Here is a 25,177-nt window from a genome sequence, read left to right on the forward strand (position 1 = left end):
TCTGACTCGATGCGTCCTGTGATGTACTTATACGTTTCAATCATATCTCCCCGTTCTCTTCTTTCCTCAAGTGAGTACAGCCGCAACTTCTTTAGTCTTTCTTCATACGTGAGATCCTTGAGCCCCATGACCATCCTGGTGGCCGTTCGCTGAACCGACTCGATCCTCAGCACGTCCTTTCGGTAGTGTGGTCTCCAAAACTGAACACAGTACTCCAAGTGAGGCCTCACCATGGCTCTGTACAACGGCATCATAACTTCAGGTCTCCTGCTGACGAAACCTTTGCGGATACATATGTCCAACCCTAACACTCCAACCATATTCATATAGTTTATACATCAAACTATTTTCTAAAATATTACCCACCCATCCCCATCCCATCATTACAATTATTTTATCTTTGGGAAAATGTTCATTACTCATTACAAAAATCTGTAAATGGTCCCCACACCTCCTGAAATTTATCAAAATATCCTCTCTGTGTTGCTATTGTTCTTTCCATTTTATATATATGACAAACTGAATTCCACCAGAAGCTATAATTTAACCTGCTATGATTTTTCCAATTGAATGTAATCAGATCTCGATTTTTGAAAGTAGGGTGACCAGTCGTCTGGATTTCCCCAGACATGTTCTCCTTTTGAGGACATGTCCGGGGGTCCAGACGGCTTTTCAAAACCCAGCACTTTGTCCAGGTTTTGAAAAGCTTCCCGACATAATCACACCAGGAAGGGGCATCCGTGCATGCACGGACGCAATGTGGTGACGTTGCATGCATGTGACGTCATTACATCGTGTCCGCACATGCAGGGATGCCGTCTGGGGGGCGGAACAGGGTAGGAAAGAGGTGGACCTGGGTGGTCCTGGGGGTGTGTGACCATGGGTCTGGATTTTCCCATAGGAAAATCTGGTAACCCTATTTGAAAGGGAAACAACAAGCATACACTCCTTTTAGAGCAATGTTTCTCAACCCAGTCCTCAGGGCACACCCAGCCGCATCGAGGTGGAAGAAGACATCTTCTTCTTCAAGGGTCCCGTGGCAACAAGGGGGCATTCGTGGAAAATCAGGGGCGGGAAACTGCACAGTGACACTAGGAAGTTCTTCTTCACTGAAAGGGTGGTTGATCGCTGGAATAGTCTTCCACTCCAGGTTATTGAGGCCAGCAGCGTGCCAGATTTTAAGGCCAGATGGGATAGACATGTGGGATCTATCCGCAAAGATAGATAGGGAGGGTCACTGGAGTGGGCAGACTTGATGGGCCGTGGCCCTTATCTGCCGTCTATTTCTATGTTTTTATGTTTCTAATATCCATGACATAGATTTGCATACATGGAGGTAGTGCTTGCAAATTCATCTCATATTCATTATGGGTACCCTGAAAACCTGACTGGGCTAGGTGTGTCCTAAAGACTGGGTTAAGAACCCCTGCTTCAGAAATTTGCTAAGATGTAAGCAGGCTAAAAAGGCATTGCAAAAATAAAGTTTTGATATCTGCCACTTTCTTGAAGTTTCAAGTTTTATTAAAATTTTGATGCATCGCAATATCATTAATTCAAAGCGATTTAACAATTAAAAACAGGGTCTTAATTATTAACTAAAACCAACACAAACGGACCTGACATACCAATACATAAGGGAAGTAGGGAGAACTACAATAAGTATAGCAAAGGATACATACAAGGAAAATACAAATGGAGGGTAAGAAAGTTTAAAAGTATTTATAAAAGTATAGTAGAAAATTAAGAATTTTTTTTTCCAAAATTCTCAGAGCCTAAGACAGAGGATTAATGAGTTTAAGCATCAAATGGGATCATTAGGGACTCCGATAATTAGGTCTCAAAAGCATCTTTGTACAACCAGCACTTTAACAGTCCTTTAAATTTATTCAATGATTTTTCTTCTTTAATAAATGATGGTAGGGAATTCCATATTCAGGGTGCTGTAACTGCAAAAATCATATCTTGTCTTGTATTTATTATACTAAGTGATGGAATTACTAGAAGGTTTTTGTCCTCAGATCTCAAACTTCTAGTAGGAATATATGGAATAATGTACCTTTCTAAAAAATGATGGAGCTTTGGTTGTTAATATTGCTATTTTGTAGGAGATTCTATGAACAATTGGAAGCCAATGAGCTTCTTTAAGAAGAGGCATCACGTGATCAAATTTTTTCATATTTGTTATAATCTTAATTGAGGTGTTTTGAATTAATTGAAGTCGACTGATTTCTTTAAGAGCTACTCCTTTATAGAGCGAGTTGCAATAGTCTAACTTCAACATGATCAACGAATGTACAAGGATATTCAGTGATGATGAGTCCAGAAAAGGGACGATTGATCTAATCATTCTTAACCTCTGAAAACAACCTCTTACTACTGCGCTAATTTGATTATGATATGTCAATTTATGATCCAGAATAACCCCTAGAATTCTAATCGTAGTGACTTCCTGCAGTTGAACAGATATAACCTGCTTTCTGTACTCTTGACATAACAGATGCAAAATATGGCTCATGTCAGGACAGGTTTTATATCACGCATTACCTGTTTAAGAATCTTATTTTCTTTTATGGCATAAGCATTATCCACATTAATTGAATGACACCACACAAAACAGCTAGTTAACATAGTAATTATACTGGACATAGTAAATGATAGCAGATAAAAGACATGAATGGTCCCATCCAGTCTGCCCTAAAATTACATGCATTACAATTTCATGATTACATTAAAATGTATTTTTTTCTTTGTTATTTCTAAACTAAACTAAACTAAAACTTAACCTTATATACCGGGTCTTCAACCAAAGGAAGTTCGACACGGTTAACAATAAATTAAAAAAATAAAGTAAACTGAAATACAAGAGAGTTAGTTTTCAAAATGTTTAGCGAATAAAAAAGTTTTTAGAAGTTTACGGAAGAGTTGGAAGGAACTGGGACACCTCAAAATTAGGGGAAGTTCATTCCATAATTGGGGAAATTTAAACGCCAGAGAGCTGCTAAAATTCTTAACTCCTTAACTACTGGAGTTGCTGTTGACGCTCACTGCAGCCTATCTAAACCATCTCATTTGTGGGATTCAGACCGTGAAAGTCTGCCCATTCATATTCTAATTAGAGATCCTCTGTGTTCATCCCATGCTTTTTGCTTTTTTTAAATTCAGTCATCATTTTCCTCTCCACCACCTCCCTTGGGATGGCATTCCAGGCATCTACCACCCTCTCTGTGAAAAAGAATTCCCTAACATTACTACTTGAGATCTTGCTAGGTACTTAGGACCTGGGTTGGCCACTGTTCGAAACAGTATACTGGGCTTGATGGACCTTTGGTCTGTACCAGTTTGGCAATTCTTATGTTCTTACTCTTAACTCTACCACCCCTCAACCTTAATTCACGCCCTCTAGTTTTACAAATTTCCCTTCTCTGGAAAAGATTTGGTTTATATTAATACCTTTCAAATGTTTAAATGTCTGTATCATATCATCCCTATTCTTCCTCTCCTCCAGAGTATACTTGTTGAGGGTGTCTGGTCAAAAGCGCGCCGGGACAAAGGCGCGCCCAGACAATTGAGCGCAGCGCAGAGGCGCGCGCCACTCTAAATTACTGTTTTTAGGGCTCCGACGGGGGGGGACGTGGGGAGGAACCCCCCCACTTTACTTAATAGACATCGCGCCGCGTTGTGGGGGGGTTGTAACCCCCCACATTTTACTGAAAACTTAACTTTTTCCCTGTTTTTAGGGGAAAAGTTCAGTTTACAGTAAAATGTGGAGGGTTACAAACCCCCCATAACGCCGGCGCGATGTCTATTAAGTAAACTAGGGGGGTTCCCCAACAAAACCCCCCGTCGGAGCCCCTAAAAACTGTAATTTTGTGCGGCGCACACCTCTGCGCTGTGCTCAATTGTCGGCGCGCGCTTTTGTCTTTCGCGCCGTTGTCTATGAACCCTTGTTGAGGTCTTAAATCTCTTCTCATACTACTTTTGGTGCAAACTCCCTACCATTTTCATTGCCTTCCTCTGGACCGTTCAAGTCTTCTTATATCCTTGGCCAGATACAGCCTCCAAAACTATACACAATACTCCAAGTGGGGCCTCACCAACAACTTGTATAGGGGCATCAACACCTCCTTTCTTCTGCTGGTTACTACACTCCTTTTTCATAGATTTATAGATAAAAACAGTGATCCGTGACAGTTGTGCTTAGGAAGCTATATAATAATTGTAACTTAAGACATGTAGCAGAGATTGAACCATTTGTTTCTTTCTGAACATTGATAAGCAGTCTACCCAATTGATCCTATAGATATAAGCACAGCTTCTCGTATTTAAGATTTTTTTTAATGTACTTTGCTAGATAGGCTTTTTTTAATGCAATTCACTATGAAATTGTTTGAAGTTTTTTGAATTGCTAAAATAAAATTAAAAAAATCTTTGTTTCTAGACACTGACCTTTGCTGTGTGTTATGTAAAATGTACAGCATTTATGCTATAGTTGTATATCTCTCTCCTCTCTTCGTACTTGAAAATTTTTTACTCTTTTGGTGGGTATATTGGTAGGTCATGTTGTCTAAACATCATAGTTTTCTCAATAGCAGCTAAGGGCTCCTTTAACTAAGGTGCGCTAGCGTTTTTAGCACGCGCTAACCATGTGCTAAATGAAAATACTAACGCAAGCTCTATGGAGGTGTTAGCCCGTGCGGTTTTGTAGTGTGCGCTAAAGCCGCTAGCACACCTTAGTAAAAGGAGCCCTAAGTCTTTTTGATCTTTTTTTAAGAGCACTAAAGGTTTGTTGATCTTTTTTTTAATTTACCAATTCATGATTTTGATCTTTATGATATTCTTATATGTAATCTGCTGAGCTTTCTTTCATTTTTCAGATTTTTTTGTCTTAAACCAGAAGTTCTTCCAATTGACTGACATTTATATATAACTTGTATAGAGTGGCTGATAGGATTTTTTTATTATTTATTGTTTTCTTATTATTACTTATTATCTTTTCATTACTGCTTATTAATTTTGTCAGGATGATCACTTTATAAATGTTATAAAACACACACTTCCCACTGATATTCAAGTGTAAATACTATCCAATTTATCCAGGAGTCGGCCTCAGTAATGGAGCCTACACGTAGTCGTAACTTTATAAATGTACCATTATCAACTTTTTCTATTGTTTTTGAACTATATCCTTATTTCATATATTTATGATTGAAGAATATAATTGACTTTGCAATATGTTTGTCTTAAATATATTATTATTATTCATATTTATAGTCATTTTTATATACATTCTTATTTATTAATATATATACCACTTATATCCTAAGTGGTTTTACATTCCGGTATTGAACATTATCATGTTTTCCTATCTGTCCCAGCGTGCTCAAACTCTATCTTGTGTACTAGGAGCAATGGGGGGATTGACTTGCCCAGGTTCACAAGGAGCGAGGGATTTGAAATTACAACCTCAGGGTGCTGAGGATGTAGCTCTAACCACTGCATCATACACTCCCCAATAAACTTATATACATATGTGCATTATACATATATTTTAGCATTAATGCTAGCTTTTACAAGCCACTGTCGAGGTTTCTACGACAGGCCAGCGAGGTAAGTGCTCCGATGCTCATAGGAACTGAATGAGCATTGGAGCATTTACCTTGCCAGCCCGCAGTAAACATGGTACTATGTTGGGTTTCATGTGAGACAATAAACCTCAATTTTAGATACAGCACCCAGAAGATAGAGTCATTTTTTTACCCTTCTTTTGGTTTCTTATACATAATAGGGTCATTGTTCTGGGTTTTTTTGTGTTTGATTTTTTGACTTACCCCCAAATGTTGAAGGGTTGGTTTGAGATACTGATGAGGTCCCTTTTCTTCATTATGAGTATTAATGTGGAAAAACTCCCTGTATGTTTTCCAATAACATAGGGGAAGGTTTCAATACATAAAGTGATTTATCCTTCTCTACTTTAGTACTGTTGGTCTTATAGCGATACAAACTAAGTCAGTCACAGAGGCACATGGAAAAAACATATCCTCAGCCTTTCATCCCTTACCATTTCTACCCAGGTACCACCGACAGGTATAAACTGCCCCAGTTTGACATACTTCTGGATCTGCGAGTACAGCCCTGGGTACCAGTTCTTTACCCATTCAAACTGCTGGGCCTGTGAAGATGAAAGACACTGTAACATGAACTGCAAGATTCCCAACAGGGGAAGGGGAAAGCTCAGTGCTGCTCTTTGTGACCCTGGGCAAGTCCCGTAATCCCTCCATTGCCCAGGGTACAAAATAAGTACCTGTATATATGTAAACTGCTTTGAATGTGTAACCACAAAAAGGTGATATACAAATTCCATTCCCCTCCCCCTCCCTCCTTTATGTGATCTGCTCTTAGGTTCCAGTATAAATTGAGCCTCCCACACCAAAGATCAAAGCTGTACATAAGGATAAATAAAAGAAGGAGAAAACAAGACTGCAACAATTAAATTCTCATGGGATATAGATACCACAGACTTCTAGTAGAATAGTTTGGATTTTTATAAACAAGGAAGCCCTTGAAGTTGGCTCAAGAAACAGCAATTTCCAGCAACTGGGAACAGAGATACCTGTGGGTGCTAAAAATAGTTCCTGAGGTATCACCAGTGGCCCTTTGAGAACTGGGAACAGAGTTGAATGAGAATAATTTTTCTGAGAGCCAGAAATGGTAGAACATCAGCAGAGGCAACAACCATGCCTTTCACAGCTAAACGTAGCAATACACCTGAAACATGACCCAATGATGTCCCCTGGAACTCAAAGACATGCAGAACGAAGGTGACGTACCTGAGAACAGAGGAATATAAAGTCAGGATTTTTCTCCATCAGGCGTATCACAGTCACCCAGCTTCGAGCACACTTCCGAATTGTTTCTTCGTATGGCCATAGCCAGGCTGCAGAAAGCAGGCAAACACATTGGTGCGATTGTTTACTTTTTTTAAAAAAAAAACTTGATCTCTAATAATGGTCCACTGGGAAGGTAATTTTTAATGCTATTGGATTTCAACCCAATCTTTAAATTTGTGCCAAGGGATGCATTACACAGACACTTCAATTTGGGATATATAGTACATAGCTGGAGAAATCAAGTCACAAAGATGATACAATTGATGACATCTTTCCTGCATGAAGTTTAGACAGGGCTGAATTAAGGCATAACTAATCAGGATGTTTGGGCCCTAGGCACATGCCTAGTTTACCTACATCTTAATCCTATGCTATCTGGGTCTTGGAGTTTTCTCTTCCTTTGAATTTTATTTCTAGATCATCTTCCTTTTTCTTACAAACTTTTTCAAACATTGTTAAAACCTTGTTTCAAATCAAAAAGGTATGCAGAGAAAGATTAGGTTCTTACCTCAGTAATATTCTTTCTTGCAGATGTGTATAGTGGTCTTGAATGCTGGTCCTGAATTGTAGGGTCTTGTTTGTGAACTAGCAAGTTATCATGTTTTCAATTCCACCTCCTTCCCAGGGAGCTGCTCCTGCCCCCCATTTGTACAAAAGCAATCAAGTAGCACATTAATAAAAGACATAACAGGAAGGAGGAAAATGGGGAAAAATTCCTGATACTACAATTTTGTTCTTCTCTGTAACAAACATAGGAATTACTGTAACATCCAAACTTGTGCAACCAGCACTAATTATGTATAATGCTCGTAGCTATTCGATGACCTGATATCAAGCAGAGACTGAAGCCAGACTGTATGGGATTTAACTATGCATCATAAGAACATAAGAAGTTGCCACCACTGGGTCAGACCATTGGTCCATCGCGCCCAGCGGTCCGCTCTCGCGGCGGCCCGTCAGGTCCATGACCTGTAATGTGGTTCCTGTCCGTTTCTGTAACCTACCTCTTCTTTTTTATCTGTAACCCTCAATCCCCTTTTCTTTTAGGAACTTGTCTAAACCTTCCTTGAAACCCTGCAATGTGCTCTGGGCTATCACAACCTCCGGAAGCGCGTTCCATGTGTCCACCACCCTCTGGGTAAAAAAGAACCTCCTAGCATTTGTTCTAAACCTGTCCCCTCTCAATTTTTCCGAGTGACCCCTTGTGTTAGTGGTTCCCCACAGTCTGAAAAATCTGTCCCTGTCCACTTTCTCTATGCCCCTCAGGATTTTGAAGGTTTCTATCATGTCTCCTCTAAGTCTCCGCTTTTCCAGGGAGAAGAGCCCCAGCATCTTCAACCTGTCAGCATACGAATAGTTTTCCATACCTTTTATCAATTTAGTTGCTCTCCTCTGGACCCCCTCGAGTACTGCCATGTCCTTCTTGAGGTACGGCGACCAGTATTAGACACAGTACTCCAGATGTGGGCGCACCATTGCACGATACAGCGGCATGATGACTTCCTTCGTCCTGGTCGAGATACCCTTTTTAATGATACCCAACATTCTGTTCGCTTTCTTTGAGGCCGTTGCGCACTGAGTTGATGCTTTCAATGTTGTGTCCACCATCACCCCCAGGTCTCTTTCAAGGTTGCTTACCCCTAGCAGTGATCCCCCCATTTTGTAGCTGAACATCGGGTTCTTCTTCCCTACATGCATGACCTTACATTTCTCTATATTAAAACTCATTAGCCATTTTTTTGCCCACTCTTCCAGTCTTGTTAGGTCTCTTTGCAGAACCTCACAGTCTTCCGCGTTTCTAACCCTGCTGCAAAGCTTGGTGTCATCAGCAAATTTGATAACCTCACATGTCGTCCCCGTCTCCAGGTCGTTGATGAATATATTGAACAGGATTGGTCCCAGCACCGACCCCTGTGGAACTCCACTCGTGACCCATTGCCAGTCTGAGTAATGGCCCTTTACTCCAACCCTCTGCTTCCTGCCTGCCAGCCAGTGTTTGATCCATCGGTGGATATCCCCCTGCACCCCGTGGCTCCACAGCTTCTTAAGTAGTCTTTCGTGAGGTACCTTATCGAAGGCTTTTTGGAAGTCAAGGTAAATGATGTCTATGGATTCCCCTTTATCCACCTGGTTGTTTATTCCCTCAAAGAAATACAGTAAGTTCGTGAGGCACGATCTTCCCTTGAAGAAGCCGTGCTGGCTCGCCTTCAGTTGTCCATTGCCTTCTATGTATTCGCAGATTGCGTCCTTGATTAGTGCTTCCATCATCTTTCCCGGAACCGAGGTCAAGCTCACCGGCCTGTAGTTTCCCGGGTCACCCCTTGATCCCTTCTTAAAGATGGGCGTGACATTGGCTATTTTCCAGTCTTCTGGGATCTCCCCAGTTTTTAAGGATAGGTTACATATTTGGCTTAGTGTATCTGCTATTTCGTTTCTCAGTTCTTTTAATACCCTTGGGTGGATGCCGTCCGGACCTGGTGATTTGTCGCTCTTTAGTCTGTCTATCTTTCTGAGAACATCCTCTTTGTTTACCTCTAGTTGGACTAGCTTCTCATCAGGGTTTCCGTTTATGTGCTCCTCAGGTTCTGGGATGTTGGATGTGTCCTCTCTCGTGAAGACTGACGAGAAGAACTTGTTTAACCTGTCAGCTATCTCTTTTTCTTCCTTTACTACTCCCTTCCTGTCTCCATCGTCTAACGGTCCCACTTCCTCCCTGGCTGGTTGTTTCCCCTTCACATACCTGAAGAATGGTTTGAAGTTTCTTGCTTCCCCCGCCAGCCTCTCCTCATATTCTCTTTTTGCTTTCCTAACCTCTCGGTGACAGTCATCTTTTTTTAAAAAAATCTTCTCAGGTCTTCTGTGTACAAAATCTTTGAGAACCTCAAAAATTACCCCATCCCAAACTCCGGGTCAAACAGTGTCTGCTATCTGGTAAGGACTTGGGGCAACGGTCCATCACACTGGCCATCAGGTCATCTACGCCCTTGCCCAAGAGCATCTGCCCCTGAAAAGGACGTCTGCTTAGTATAGCTTTAAAGGCAACATCTCCTGCCCACTGTCTGATTCAGAGCATCCGTCGGGTGGAGATAGCATTGGCTGAGACCTTTCATAACTCTTATAAGAACATACAGAGCATCTACAATATAATTCACCCCAGAGAGAAGCATCTGGGGATCTTCTCCATCTATCAGGTCTGAGGCCCGAGATAGGCAAGTGTGATAAGCAAGAGCTACAAAAGAAGATGCAGGTGCCGCTTAAATTCCTAGGGCCAAAGCTTCAAATTGATGCTTGAGGAACAAGTCCACTTTGCGGTCCTGATGATCCTTTAACATCACTCCTCCTTTACTAGGCAGGGAGGTTCATTTAGTGACCTGCGCCACCAGCAAATACACTTTCAGCTGAATAGCTGCTGGAAATCTGGTGCCATCAGATATAGTTGGCCATAGTTTTAGCCACTTGAAGGGATCCTTCTGGTGACTCCCAGTGACCAGCTTAGTGATGTCCAAATGTGAGGGAACAAAAACACAGTCGGAGCCACAGAACTGATCATAAGTGAGTAGAGGAAGCTTGCAGGACTTCCAGTGAAGTAGAAATAACACTCAAAAGCTCAGAACAGCTGGCATACTATGGGGTCTTCTCCCTGATCCAGGGTTGCCACCATCAGTTGACCGCTGTCCTGCACAGAAGCACACTCTGCCAGGGAGACTTCATCTTGGGATAAACGTGGCATGGAATTGGACTTGCCATTCTCCCAGTCTATGACATACTGAACCTTATGGTCCAAGTCTGCATCCTCATCTAGCTAGGGCACATGTTGAAGGGAGAACCCCTGCGCTGCCACAATTGGTGCACTGCTAACAGATGCTGAGGACCCTAGATAGTTCAAATTAGAATTCCACATAAAGCTCACAAAATCTAGGGTCAATCCTTATACTAGGGGTCCTACCAACCCCAACAGGGGGTCCCTGCCTGTTTTCCTGGGCTCTGTGGCCTCCGTGTGACTGCATTTGGCCAATACAGATTCGGAGGGTCTGGGAAGGGTCTCTTCCCCTGGGAACATGCCTCCTGCAGATCCCCAGCCCTGAAGGACTAAGAGGAGGCTGAGCCCCAGGATCTTACCCCTTCTCTATGTGCGCCATCACACGTGGGACATGGATGCTCTTTGGCTGGCCATCCAGAACAAATCTGGCATGATATAGGGGTAAAAAGGACTGTGGCATCCATCCCAGTCAATTTTGAGCAAAACCGAGGGGTTTTGGAGCAGAAGAAAAAAAAAGATATTTTAAAATCCAAAATGGCCACTGCAAGAAAAAAAAAAAAATCACCCCAAGAACAGCCCTTGGAGACCTCCCTGAAGGAAAAGAATCACAGTGAAAGGGGTTAAGAGGTAGGGGACCTGGGTCCTGGGGTCAGAAACCCTTAAATTCAACTTTTAGGATCCTACGATTTTCCCCCTAGGCTTCAATAGCCTTACTCACTGTGCCACGTGTTGCCTGCCTGCTTCAGCATAGGATTTCAGCTGGAATCAATGGAGAAGAAATTTGCATCACAAATTTGCTGGCTGGCTGAACCTGGTCTTCTGCCTGCCTGTTGGTCCAAGGTTGGACTGAACCTCAGCCCCCAGAAAACTGTGCCGCGAAAGGTGAGAGGACCACAAAGCTGGCCCATTTTTAGCCCCTATGTTTCCACTATGGCAGGGACAAAGTAACCAAGGAGTCAGAAAAAATATAGCTAAAGAAAAGAGCTGACTCTGTATATTAACACACCTCAAGAGCAGAAACTGCTATGCAAAAATATTTGCTCAGAGAAATGTAACTCTAAAGAGGGAGAGGAAACCCCCTCTTGGACGAAAGAGTTTTATCTTCCAATCATTGCTTAATAAATGCAAAAGCAATTCCCACTCAAGGGTGCGAGTAAGTAAAAAAACTGAACTGAATAAATCTCTTAATATTGCTGTATGCTTTCAAAAACTTTCAAAAACTTTCAAACGACTTCAATTCTTGCATTCAGGTTGACACTGGACACTTTACAGTCATGAGGTTGAAAAATAAAGATACTTATCAGGGTCCCAGGAAGGAGGGCCAGGAAGGAGCCAAACAGCCTGCACTCAAGCTCCTGATTAAATCAGGGATGTGAGCAGCTAAGCCTCTGAGTTCAAAAAAATATAAAAGCAGGCTGGCTGGCTAGGTGTCCCCAAGGGCTGTTCCTGCTCCCAGGCAGAGGATACCAAGTAGGAAAGCCTCCAAAGAAAACTGAGAAAAAATACTTAAACATAATAAATAATAATAATAATAATAATTTTATTTTTATATACCGCCCTACCATAGTTCTAGGCAGTTCACATACAGTGCTAAAATTATACAATCAATGAATAAAAATGCAATATACTAAAAAACAGTGCTAAAATTATACAATAAATGAATAAAATACAATTTGCTAAAATACAATAAAAATTCCACAAAAAAGTACTAGCTATAAGATCAATATGCAATTTACCAGTCGATATTCTTGAACATCAGTTTACAAATTTGTTGAATAAATCAGTTTTTAGTAGCTTCCTAAAGGACATATATGAGTGGGCCTGAGAAATAATGGTACTTAGCCATAGAACCATCTTACCTGTCTGAAAACCGAGCAATTTATCAAAAAATCTCTTGTAACGAAAAGGCTTGATCAGATCAAAAACACTTCTGAACAACTTGCTTTCAGAAAACAAACTGGAGGGATGGGTAGGAGCAGCTCCCTGAGGAGATGGCGTTGAAAACATGATTGCCAGTTTTCTGCAAGCAACTAGCTCATTCAGATACAAGACCCTAGTGTTCAGGACCACTAGACACATTGCACTAGAACTGCAATTATGGTCACATTCCCTAGTTTTAAAAATCTCCTCGAGGCCAGTCTTCAGCAGTTTATGCTAGATCCATGCTTTACAGTGCACTCTTCAAATTGTCTGTACTGGGATGAGATTCCACATCGCTTTGAGAACTGGTGCAAAGCACTCAGTTAACATTAAGCATGGGCATACATTGCTTCTAACACTCATCATGGATTCAAAGCATGTGCAGCCACTTGCACCTGTTTTTATCCGTAGGCAGAATTTTGCTTGCTTGAAATTGCCGTCTGTGCCTGTCCTTTTCTTTTGCTAGTCTTGGCAAGGTCCCAAGTAGAGAATTACACGGTGGTTGTTACCTGCGGCTAGCCGCGGGTAACCCGCCAAAACGGTGACCAAAAAAAAAGGTCACCGCGAGATCGGGGACAAGGCCATTCACCGCCCCGTGGAGCAGTGAATGGTTAGCACGCGCGGTGAATGAGCGTTCGATCCGGCAGCTCCCTCTCTCCCGCCGGCCATGCATCTCCCTCCCTCCCTCCTTTTCCCTTGCCTTTTCTTGTTGAAACTTGCGATTTCTATAAGGCTATGAGCTGTATTACAGCCGGAGCCTTGAAGTTGCGTCGCATTGCCTGCTGGAAAAATCTCCTCTGACACAACTTCCTGTTTCCGGTAGCATCGGAGGAGACTTTTCTAGCAGGCAACCCGACGCAACTTCAAGGCTTCGGCTGTAATACAGCGCATAGCCTTATACAAATTGCCAGTTTCGCCACAAGAGAAGGTAAGAGGGAGGGAGGGAGAGAAATGCACGGCTGGCCGGCGGGAGGGAGCTGCTGGACCGCGTGAAGGGTGCTGGGGGTGGGGGGGATGGAGAGAAGAAGACGCTGAAGACGGGGACAGGGCGGTGAAAGGGACAGTGGGGATGGTGACGGGGCGGTGAAGGGGACAGCAGAGACGGGGACGGGGCGGTGAAGAGGATGGTGGTCCGGGGACAGGGACAGAATTTTTCCCCGTGTCATTCTCTAGTCCCAAGCACACCTCTTCTACATGGGGCTAGAAATCACGTGCCTTATCCAAGAATGTATAGCATAAACCTTTACTAATGAAGGAGGGCAATTTCGAGATAGTCAACTGACCCCCTCTTTTACTAAGACACGCTAGCCGTTTTAGCATGTGTTAAATATTAGCAAGCACAAAACGCTAACACGTCCATAGAATATAACCGACGCGTTAGCGTTTAGTGCGCCTTAGTGAAAGGACCACCAAAGTACGTAAAATACTTTGAAAATCACCTTCTCCATGTACCCATGTGATACCTGCATGGAGCTTTGATGTTGGTCAGGACAGCATCACCATTTGCATCAGGTTAGGTGATTTTCAGGTGGGTTTTATTCCGATTTTTTTGGCCCACAATTCTAATAGCATACTTTTGCCAGCATAAGAGCTGGAGGAACCCCTCCTCCGAGCTGTGTCCTCAGTGCCCTTATCTGGCCATCATTATACTAGTATCTCTTATCCCTCATCAGGTGTCAGTGCACCATCTGAGGCATGACTAGGCTTGATTGGCCTCAAAAAGACAACGGATCTGAACTCTGATTCCCTGCGCCACAACATACAGAATGTACCTTAAGTCAAACAGCAAATGCCTAGTTGTTTATTTCAATGGATAAGTAAGCTTTTTTTTTTAATGTTATAACGCTTCTTTGACCTATTACCTGATGTTCTATATTCTGCCTTATTATAATGTAGATAGTAAACAGACAAGGTATTTGAGTACAAATCTCTAGACAGGAATAAAGTAAATGGATAGAAGGCAAATAGAAAAATACAAGTAACTTGACTGTAATATCATAACTCATTGGTTTTTTGCCAGGAACTTGTGACTTGGATTGGCAACTGTAGAAACAGGATACATTGGTCTGACCTAGTATAGCTATTCTTATGTCCTTATAGACAGACTGTTGCCAGAAAAGAGATAGCTTTCTGTAAAACCCACAATTTTCGGTTTAGAATGACTGGTTCTGAAATTAGGGCCTGTAGAGTCCAGCCACTGGGGTTTTTGGCCTGCCTGCAAGAGCTATACCTGAGTCAATGTGACAATGTCCAAGAGCATGGATGAGGTGCTGGCTGTCCCCGTTCTTCTGGTTGAAGAAGGAAGAAGACATCTGATGGACTTTTGAAAAAGTTGATGGGTCCATCACATCACACACGTTCACCATCTGATTGGCCACATACAGTGCCTGAAAGCTCCGCTGATTTTCCTCCCCAAGAAACTGCAGAACAGAAGCAGCAAATGAATGCTTCTAGTACAAGTCTGTCACATTATTAGCTAATTTATAAAAGGAAACACACTCGGGCCATCTCTCCTTGAATTTTTGAGTGAAATAAGCTAATTAAAAGTTTCTGCATAAGTTGTATCTGCACAGGCTATTCTAAAATTGTCCCCGTTTCCACCAGGAAGATTCACATTTTTTCAGTTGACAGTTGCATTTGAGACGCTGGCTGCATGCATGGAGAAGACAGAAAAGAAAACAAACTTTTATACCTTGGCCATGTCCAGGAGGGTCTCAAAATCCACCAACAGTTCATGCACATCTCTGTTAAAGACCACAAGCTCGGCACGCTGCAAAACAAACTTCCTGTCGGGGTCAGGGGGCGCAATCATGCAGTTATTCCCAGAACCAAAGAGCCCATTGCAGGCCATCTCTACATAGAGGGTCAGGCTGTGTTCAAAGGAAGAGAAAAAGTGAAAGCAAACAGAAAACCTCCTTATCTACTACTACTATTTATCACTTATATAGCGCTGAAAAATGTATGCACCGCTCTGCCGATAAAACCTGAGGCTTTTCTTCCATTTGAGTACTCTCAGCTCTATTTAAGTGGAGTTTTATGTACTACTTCCGCTGTACATTTTGACATTTAATAATAGATGGTTCCTGCTCAGAAGAGCTTACAATATAACTTGAACAGACAGACATGAAATATAGGGTTAAAGATGTGGCACCCAAGGTGAGATGAGTTAGGAGTTGAAGGCAGTCTCGAAGAGATAGGCTTTCAACTGGGCCATGAATGCTGCCAGAGACAGAGTCCATCATAGGGATTTGGGCAGCTTGTTCCAAACACATGGCGCAGCAAGGTAAAAGGGACGGAGTCTGGAGTTGGCGAAGAAAGAGAAGGGCACAGACAGGAGGGATTTATCAGCTGAGCGGAGCACATGAGGGGGGAGGGGAACATAGAGGGAGATAAGTGAAGAGAGATAGTGAGGGGCAGCCGAGTGAGTGCATTTGTAGGTCACTAAGAGGAGTTTGAATTGTATTCGGAAATGGATGGGAAGTCAGTGAAGTGACTTTAGGAGAGGGGTGACGTGAGTATAGTGGCTCGCACGGAATATGAGTTGTGCAGCTGAACTCTGGACAGACTGGAGGGAAGCGAAATGTCTAAGTGGAAGGCCTGACAGTAGCAAGTTGCAGTAGTTTAAGCGTGAGGTGATGAGGACTTGGATAAGGGTTTTGGTAGTGTGCACAGAGAGGAAGGATTTTGGTAATATTATAGAAGAAGAAGTGGCAGGTTTTAGTGATATGTTGTATCTGGACAGTGAAGGAGAGAAAGGAGTCATAGATGACCCCAAGATTGTGAGCAGACAAAACAGGGAGGATGAGAGTGTTGTCTGAAAAGCAGGCAGGCATCCAAGATTGAGCCTGGAAGAGAGAAATTTCCTGGGCTAGTGACTAAGACATGGAGACTAGAAACATAAGACCAAAAGTATCAAGTTTGCTCTTCTCAATGGCTAGCAACTACAACATTCTGTGTGAAGTATTGTGGGATAGTGACTAACTGGAAAAGTTAGGCTTATAAGCAAAAGGGATGGTACTATGGTACTATCAACTTTGTAAGGCTAGTGGCTGACAAGGACAGATTTTCCATAGCAAATATAGGAAATCATATCATATTCTTGGGTGTTGACACAAACAGTTCTGTCCACATAATATCTGTATTGGTAACTTTGCTTCTCACCTGTGAGGCTCCTGCTCCTTCAGGCTGTCTGTCAGGATGTAACTGGTCTTCTCACCCTCTTTAGTCAACCCCTGTACTCAAAAGAAGAATAAGCTGAGTCTTAAAAAAACAGCTATTTATCCAAACTTTTCTCTATACGATTTCTAGTAGCTATGGAAATACTGAATAAAAAGTAGAGTAAGTTAGTTGCAACACCTTTTTGGGTCCAGCAATGTCCTCCTGCTCCTTTATACTTCTAGCTCACCAGAATCAGAGCTGGGATCTGGCACCATGAAATTTCACTACCTGGGGATTTTTGCCTTCCAGTTTACCTGTTCCCTCTATTGCAAGGCATACATCCTGGCTCTTCTGGAACCCTGCAATCATAGGCCCTAAATACAGTCACTAGGTGTCACCATTGCAAAATGATTGTGTGTCCTTCCTTAGAGAAGCTGCGAGTACTACCTATGCAGCATCACTAGCCCCAGCTGTTCAGGCTGCAGATGGCCCACGTTAGAAATCAAACCCCCAAGTCTCTCTGCATGCTACTGAGCCAGCAAGTCAACACGGACTCCATACCTACCAATTTTGAGGCAAAACGAGGTATTTTAAATAAGTTTGAGAACTTAGAAAAAAAAAAAAAAAAAAAAAATCAGGAAATCCAAAATGGCCACCACAGTAGCATTTTAGTGCCAAAAAATGGCTTTAAAACACTTCAGAGCCGACCAAAAACTTTAAAAAATAGGATTTTAGATGGGGGGGGTGGGGGGGTACCAAGCACTTAACTACAGAAACAGTCAAAACACAGTTTTTCAGACACATCCAACTTTCCCCATAGGCTAGGGTTAGGCAATTCCGGTCCTCGAGAGCCGTAGCCAGGTCAGGTTTTCAGCATATCCACAATAAATATGCATGAGATAGATTTACATCTCAAGGAGGCAGTGCATGCAAATCCATCTCATACATATTCATTGTGGATATCCTGAAAACCTGACCTGGCTACGGCTCTCGAGGACCGGAATTGCATACCCCTGCCATAGGCTGTCAGTCTGCCCTGCAAACTATGTGCTAGGGAAATGGTGCTGCAGCCTGCTTCAGTTCCTTTAAAGTGTAGCTGGATCTGGAGGGATGATCTGCCTCAAGCTGCTGGTCAGCTACCATCCCGAGATCTTCAGGCTGCCAGTCGGACCATAGTCAGACTGAGCCTCTACCCCCTCCAGGCCGCAATGGATGCAGAAAAGAGGAAGGGGTGAGACAAAACCACAGCCGGCACCATGAACATTCCGAGGGACGTTATTGATGCCTAACAGCCTGCGCTCAAGCTCCTGACCAAGTCAAGGAAGTTGAGGGCCTGGAATCCTGAGCTCCACAAATTTTCAGCAGGCTGACTGAACAGGATACACTTATCAGCTGCAGACTAAAGTCTGCTCCTTTGGCACAGCAGTCCTGGAGCTGTGTAAAACTGCAAACAAACCAGAAAAACTACAAAATAATAAAGAAATAAAGGGAGCAGATCAGCACAACACTTTAATACTCGCCTGCAGAAGGGAGAACTGAAGGGGGCAGCACAGACCGGGGAGAAGGAGGAGCTGAAAAGCTGTGATTGACACCTTCTGCAGTATGCTCGCGAGCATGGATAGCCCTATCATTCAGCATACTATCCCTATTGCACTGGAAAGAATAGTAAGGAAGCAGAAAACTCGAGACCTGATGGTCAGATGACTACTTACAAAAGAAAACTGCCATCCTTATCAAATGTTAGAGTGACCAATGATTATGGAGTTCTATCAAGACATCAGCAATGAAGTCATAATCCCAGGTATTTCAAGATTGTCTTCAGTCAACAGTGCAGGTGTTTAGAGATGTGTAGGATTATTATTAGAGTGGATGAACAGGTAATGATGGCACAGCAAGGTTAACAAGGCAATGGGGCCTGACAACCTACACCCCAGGGTGCTTAGGGAGTTGAGTGAGGTCTTGGCGGAGCCACTGTCCGCACTCTTCAACCTCTCCCTCAGTACAGGCAGTGTCCCGTTGGACTGGAAGACGGCTAACGTTATTCCACTCCACAAGAAAGGCTCCAAGATGGAGACGGCAAACTACAGACCGGTGAGTCTCACATCAATAGTGAGCAAACTAATGGAAACTCTAATCAAACGCCAATTGGATACGATCCTGGATGAGGAGAATCTACGGGATCCCCGTCAACATGGATTTACTAAGGGGAGATCATGCCAATCCAACCTGATCAGCTTCTTTGACTGGGTGACGGGGAAGCTGGATGTTGGGGAGTCCCTGGACATCGTGTACCTGGACTTCAGCAAAGCATTCAATAGCGTACCACACCGCAGGTTACTAAGCAAGATGAGTTCTATGGGTTTGGGCGATACATTGACGAAATGGATTGGGAACTGGCTTGGAGGTAGGCTTCAGAGGGTGGTGGTGAACGGCACTCCCTCAGAAATGACGGATGTGATCAGTGGGGTGCCGCAAGGCTCGGTCCTGGGCCCGATCCTATTCAACATCTTTATAAGAGACTTAGCAGAAGGGCTGAGAGGTAAAATGACATTATTCGCCGATGACGCCAAACTGGGCATTGTAGTGGGCAAAAGCACAACGAACGAAGATTCAATGCCCGACAACATGATGCACGACCTGCTCCTACTGGAGCGCTGGTCTAGGAACTGGCAACTCAGCTTCAATACCAAAAAATGCAAAGTTATGCACCTGGGCAGCCATAATCCATGCAAGACTTACACCTTTAATGGCGAGATCCTAACAAAAAAGGTAGCAGAACGAGACTTAGGGGTGATCGTCAGTGAGGACATGAAGGCTGCCAATCAAGTGGAGCAAGCTTCATCCAAGGCAAGACAAATCATAGGTTGCATACGCAGGGGTTTCGTCAGCCGTAAGCCAGAAGTCATTATGCCATTGTATAGATCCATGGTGAGGCCCCACCTGGAATACCGTGTGCAATTCTGGAGGCCGCATTATCGCAAGGATGTGCTGAGACTGGAGTCGGTCCAGAGAATGACCACCCGGATGGTCTCAGGACTCAAGGATCTCCCGTACGAAGAACGGCTGGATAAATTACAGCTATACTCGCTCGAGGAGCGCAGAGAGAGGGGCGACATGATCGAGACATTCAAGTATCTCACAGGCCGCATCGAGGTGGAAGAAGATATCTTCTTCTTCAAGGGTCCAGCGGCAACAAAGGGGGCATCCGTGGAAAATTAGGGGTAGGAAACTGCATGGGAACACCAGGAAATTCTTTTTCATTGAAAGGGTGGTTGATCGCTGGAATAGTCTTCCACTTCAGGTTATTGAGGCCAGCAGCGTGCCTGATTTTAAGGCCAAATGGGACAGACACGTGGGATCTATTCACAGAGAAAGGTAGGGGAGGGTCTTTGGGGTGGGCAGACTGGATGGGCCGTGTCCCTTATCTGCCGTCTATTTCTATGTTTCTATGTTAACTGAAATTTCAGCAAATAGTAAGTATTTTGAAGTATGTATATCTAAATGCTATCATTGTGTCTTATTTCTTTGTCCTTGTCACATATATGTATTTAAAACCACAAGATGTGTAGGACTATCATTAAAGAGGATGGAGAAACACAAAACTGTACAAGGTAGGCCTAATCATAAAATTGTGGCAGAAGAAACTGATTTCAACCATGCAGAGAAGCTGCAGGTACAAAACTGAGCATGACAGGAAACTCCCAGGCAGGTAGCCCAAAGGGGAGGTATCAAGTTTTAGTAGCCCTACAGCAGAAGCTACCAGACTCTCGAGTTTGGCCTCCAGAAGGATTGTACAAGAACTGGCTCCAGAAAAAGGAGGACGGATTGAGATAGATATCCAGGTTTTATTTCTATTGGAAGCAATGGAAATAAAACCTGGATGTCTCAATCTGTCCTCCTTTTTCTGGAGCAATATGGTAACCCTACTTTTAGGTTACCTATACATAAGAATTCCAGAGAGTGCAAATTGAGCAGAGCTGAGGTGGAACTGTGAGGTATTGGTCTAGTTAGTTCTTTGTCTAGTTCAACTAAGTAAGTTTTATAAATTACGGTGTATTATCGATGGAAGCTTACTGAAGCTTCACTTAATGTTTTTTTCTCTCAAAATTTCAATGCACATATATATACACAAAAAAGAATTCCTGAGAGTGTAAATTGAGCAGAGCGGAGGTGGAATTGGGAGTACACATGTATTTTGTAAAATACACACACACTCACACATGTACATACATATATAGGGCATCTTTCACTAAAGATTAGTACAAATTATCTGCTACAGGACCCATTTTATTCTTAGGAACCTTGTTGCAGATAATATGAGCTAATCTTTAGTAAAAGATGCCCATAGTTCCAACTTCAGAGCAGAAATAAATTTGTACAAAAGCGTTTATCTGCTACTGGGAGTCATAACATTTTTATTTGAGGATGCTTTTGGATAAAACTGTCCTTTTTAGGACTAAATCAACTAAAAGTCCCTCCCCTACCTATTGTTTTATCCCTAAGGGTGCTTTATTTAAAAATTGTAGTTCAGTCCTTCTTTCCCAATGGTTTGTAGTCTGTATATGTGTCTTTTGTTAATATCGATTAACCTAACATTGTCTTGTATAATATTTTTTTTTTTTTTTCTTCCTTTATCATTTTAAAATTTTAACAAAATCAAAACATTTTGTACTGAAAGATTGTCAGATCGAACACAAATAATAAGTAAATCATTAACATAATAAGAACAAAATTCAAATCGGACAATCTCAAGTCCTCAATAATTATGTGATCCAAGATATATATAAAAGAGTGAACTTTTAAGGAAATCAATTGTAAATTCTATATAATAAAGAACAGTATCATGTGTCTGACTTGAGGAATTATTCTATACCAAGTCCAACAATTACTTAGTTGTTATTGTGGTAGTTGTTGTTATACCCTCTTTTTCCAGACGTTTCAGTGTCAGAAAAGCTGTAAGTTGAGATGGCTCAAAAAACACATACTTATTATCTCGATATCTTACTATACATTTACATGGGAAACGTAAAAAGAAAATGCCACCCAGCTGTGTAACTCCTGCTTTCAACAAAAGAAACTGACGTCTACGATTCTGAGTTTCTCTACTAACATCTGGAAACATTTGAATTTTCAAACCCAGAAACTCCTTACTCTTGTTCCTAAAGAACATTTTCAAAATCCAATCTTTATCCGGCAGCAATGCCACAGATAGTATAAGAGTTGCTGGTTTAACCAAATCTTTATCTGATGTTTCCAAAATTGCTGTCAAATTTTGTTGAAGGTCTTGTATTTCCTGTCTCTTATCCTCCGAATGTTGACCCCTTGCGTTCATAGGCAAATAATATACTCGAGTGAGAGGAGGCAATGATTCCTCAGGAATATTAAATATCTCCATGAAGTACCTTTTTATCATCTCTCTCGGGTTTACTGATAAGATTTTGGGAAAATTCAACAGTCGTAGATTATTAGTCCGATAGTTGTTTTCCATAATTTCCAATTTTTTTCTAATACTTTGATTATCATTTATTATTGTAGATTGAACTTGTTTAATCATTTTCACTTCATTTTCGATACCTCCCAATTTTTCTTTGACATTGGAAATTTCCTGTTTATTTTCCTCTATTGTCTGTTTTTGAATTTTTATATTCTTTTCACCTTCTTTAATTTGTTTAGTTAGTGAGTCTCCCAGTTTGGAAACTAGGTCCCAAATTGAATCAAGAGTCACTTCAGCTGGTTTCTGATATTTAAAGAAAGTCTCATGTAAAGTTGGGGAAGACTCACCTTGACTGCCTTCTGTCTGTTGGTCTGGATTTTTTCCTCCTTCCTCTCTATCCGCTGGAACCGTCTCTGGACTTAACAAAGCCATAGAGACTTCACCTTGCTGGCTCCCTGATGTTACAGCCTCATGATCAGAGAGTGCTGCTACTCCTGGCCCACTCCTTTCACATGGGGAGCTCGCACTCAGCGGTGGGGGAGGTGGACTCCTCTGGTCGGGGCTCAGCGTGGTATCCAGCCCAAGGACTTCCGATCCGGCGTCACTCCACGTCGCAGAGTCCAGCGGGCGATTCCCCGAACCTACTGACTCCCTCTGAAGTCGCTGAAGAAAATGTTCAATTGAGGCGAGAGGGGGGTGTTCAAGACGTCGCGAGGCTGCAGCGGCGCTTTTACCCCGTCTCTTCGGCATCGCGACTAACAAATAGTCTAATCGCTGTTGAAATATAACCAATCGTACCCTCAGCGTCTCACCAGGCACTGATACAAGTCAAATCATATATCCTGGATCTGGAGATCTCCTGTATTCGTACCTATATTCCAATAGGCAAATAAATAATCTCCAACTCCCTGGCTCCTCGTGGCTCCAAGGGGCTCCCAAGGGGCCTGGCGAGCCCCTTAGGGCACGCCCTTCGGCCACGCCCTGCGGCCGCGCGGCTGCGGCCGCAACCGCGGCGGCGTTCTGGTTTTAAATTGTTGGAGACGGACCCGGTGACGTCAGGGGTCCGTCTCTGAAGATGCCTGCCAGGAACAAGTAGTTAGAAGCAGAACCGCTGCTGCAGGAAGCCAGGGAGAGAGGCACAATCCCCTCCGATGAAACACTCCGATGCAGGAGATCTCCCGAGTCTCCCGCGGCGGCGTTCTGGTTTTAAATTTTTGGAGACGGACCCGGTGACGTCAGGGGTCCGTCTCTGAAGATGCCTGCCAGGAACAAGTAGTTAGAAGCAGAACCGCTGCTGCAGGAAGCCAGGGAGAGAGGCACAATCCCCTCCGATGAAACACTCCGATGCAGGAGATCTCCCCGTCTTGTATAATATTTTAACTTTAATTTGTTTTGTTTCTTTTAATGATATCTCTTTTATTATTGCTGTACACCGCCTAGAAATCTGAATAAGCGGTATAAAAATTTTTTAAATAAACTTGAAACATGGCACTGGGTCCATTCAGTCTGTTCAACAAGGCAAAGCTGCACCCGTCACTCTGTGCAGATTATAATCATTCATGCTTAAACACTGGTTTGCCAACCACATATAGGTAGTTAAATATGATGCAGTCTTGGGACAACTTTTATAACCAAAAGTATTACTAAACAATATTTACCTTGCTAATTTTAACATTAAGATGTTTTCCCTCCCTCCTGAGATGCATAGCACCCTCACTTGCATGCATTGTATGCACTTATTTTATAAAGGCACACAGGTGCCTATGTAACCTTTATAAACAAGCTGGCCGATATTCAAAATGATTTAGGGCTAGATTCACTAAGCAAACCAATTGTGTATCGATCGGTTTGCGACCCCGACCCGATTCACAAACCTTTTGGCCGATCCTGTCCGCACCCGATTCGATCCGCACATGCAAATGAGGGAAATGGCATGCAAATCTAGGATTCACCCACATTTTTCAGGCACACTGACTGGGCTGGCCGATCCAAAACCAAGTGACTGTTGAGGACCAGTCGCTCACTCCTTTCCTGCTCTCTCCCACACTGAAATACCAGCCCTGCAGCCCAGAAAAAACTCTACTCTCTGCCGCCCTGCCTGCCTCATGTGTTTAAGCAGCAAGCCTGCTTCTCTGTGGGGAAAAGTGCTGCCCCGACTCTCCTGCTCTCTGCCGCCTTTCCCCGCAGTGCAACCCCACTTTAAAACTACAGGCTTGCACTGTGGGGAAGGGCAGCAGAGAGCAGGAGAGTCGGGGCAGGTTTCGTGTTCTGGCTAGGGCATCTGCAAGGTTCAGGTCTGCTCTTTGCTGGCCCAGCCTTGCATCCAAGTTGCCTTGCCCTATCTTCTTCCCTTTTGTCTTGGATCTAGCCTCCTCGATCCCCCCTCCCCCTCTTGTGCTGAGAGCCAACGCATGCGCGGACCATCTACAGGAAAATAAGATGGTCCGCGCATGAGTCCCAATCGCTCTGCAGCGATCCATTCAGTGACTATGGGGCATGCCTCTGATTGCATTAATTTGCATGAGGAGGCTTGCTGAATCGATCGCCCAAGAAGACTCGGACACGGATCGGCCATGGATTACCCAGCAAAGGTAGGCTTTGTGAATCTAGCCCTTAATTGGCTGGAAGAGGCCGCCACCAAGTTAAATTGCTCGTTCACACTTCAACAATCTGGTCATTTCCAGGGGATCTGGTTAGCTTCACTGAACATGACTGGTTAGCGCCAAATTCAAAAGTGGCTTACTTATGGGCGTTCTAGGGCTGGAGTCAGGTTAAATACCAATATTCTGCCGCTCACTGCATAAGTAAATCGCTTAAATCAGGCTACATAAATAAGTAGCCTTATCCGAAAAGCAGTTTGACTTATACAGTGAGAGGCTGAATATTGACTTAGCCGGTTATATGTAAGCTGGCTAAAAAAAAAAAAAAGGATATTCAATGCCAAAGCTGGACAGGGCCAGCACTGAATGTCCGGGAATAATGCCAGGCAGCAAAATGTGACTGAATATTGGAGGGTAG

The 25,177-nt window shown here is 43.1% G+C and overlaps 1 protein-coding gene across 1 annotated transcript in view; it reads right to left on the bottom strand.

Moving 5' to 3' along the window:
• MAN2C1 (mannosidase alpha class 2C member 1) overlaps positions 1-25,177 on the bottom strand; it is an 80,299-nt gene that overhangs the window by 40,676 nt on the left and 14,446 nt on the right. The window contains exons 4-8 of the mRNA XM_033920906.1: positions 16,729-16,799; positions 15,260-15,437; positions 14,798-14,987; positions 6,828-6,934; positions 6,059-6,169 (exon numbers count right to left, since the gene is read on the bottom strand). Coding sequence (XP_033776797.1) covers positions 6,059-6,169; positions 6,828-6,934; positions 14,798-14,987; positions 15,260-15,437; positions 16,729-16,799 — 657 coding nt within the window. The remainder of the gene's footprint in view (positions 1-6,058; positions 6,170-6,827; positions 6,935-14,797; positions 14,988-15,259; positions 15,438-16,728; positions 16,800-25,177) is intronic.

Source organism: Geotrypetes seraphini, chromosome 14 (assembly GCF_902459505.1).
Source record: "Geotrypetes seraphini chromosome 14, aGeoSer1.1, whole genome shotgun sequence".
Lineage (NCBI taxonomy): Eukaryota > Metazoa > Chordata > Amphibia > Gymnophiona > Dermophiidae > Geotrypetes > Geotrypetes seraphini.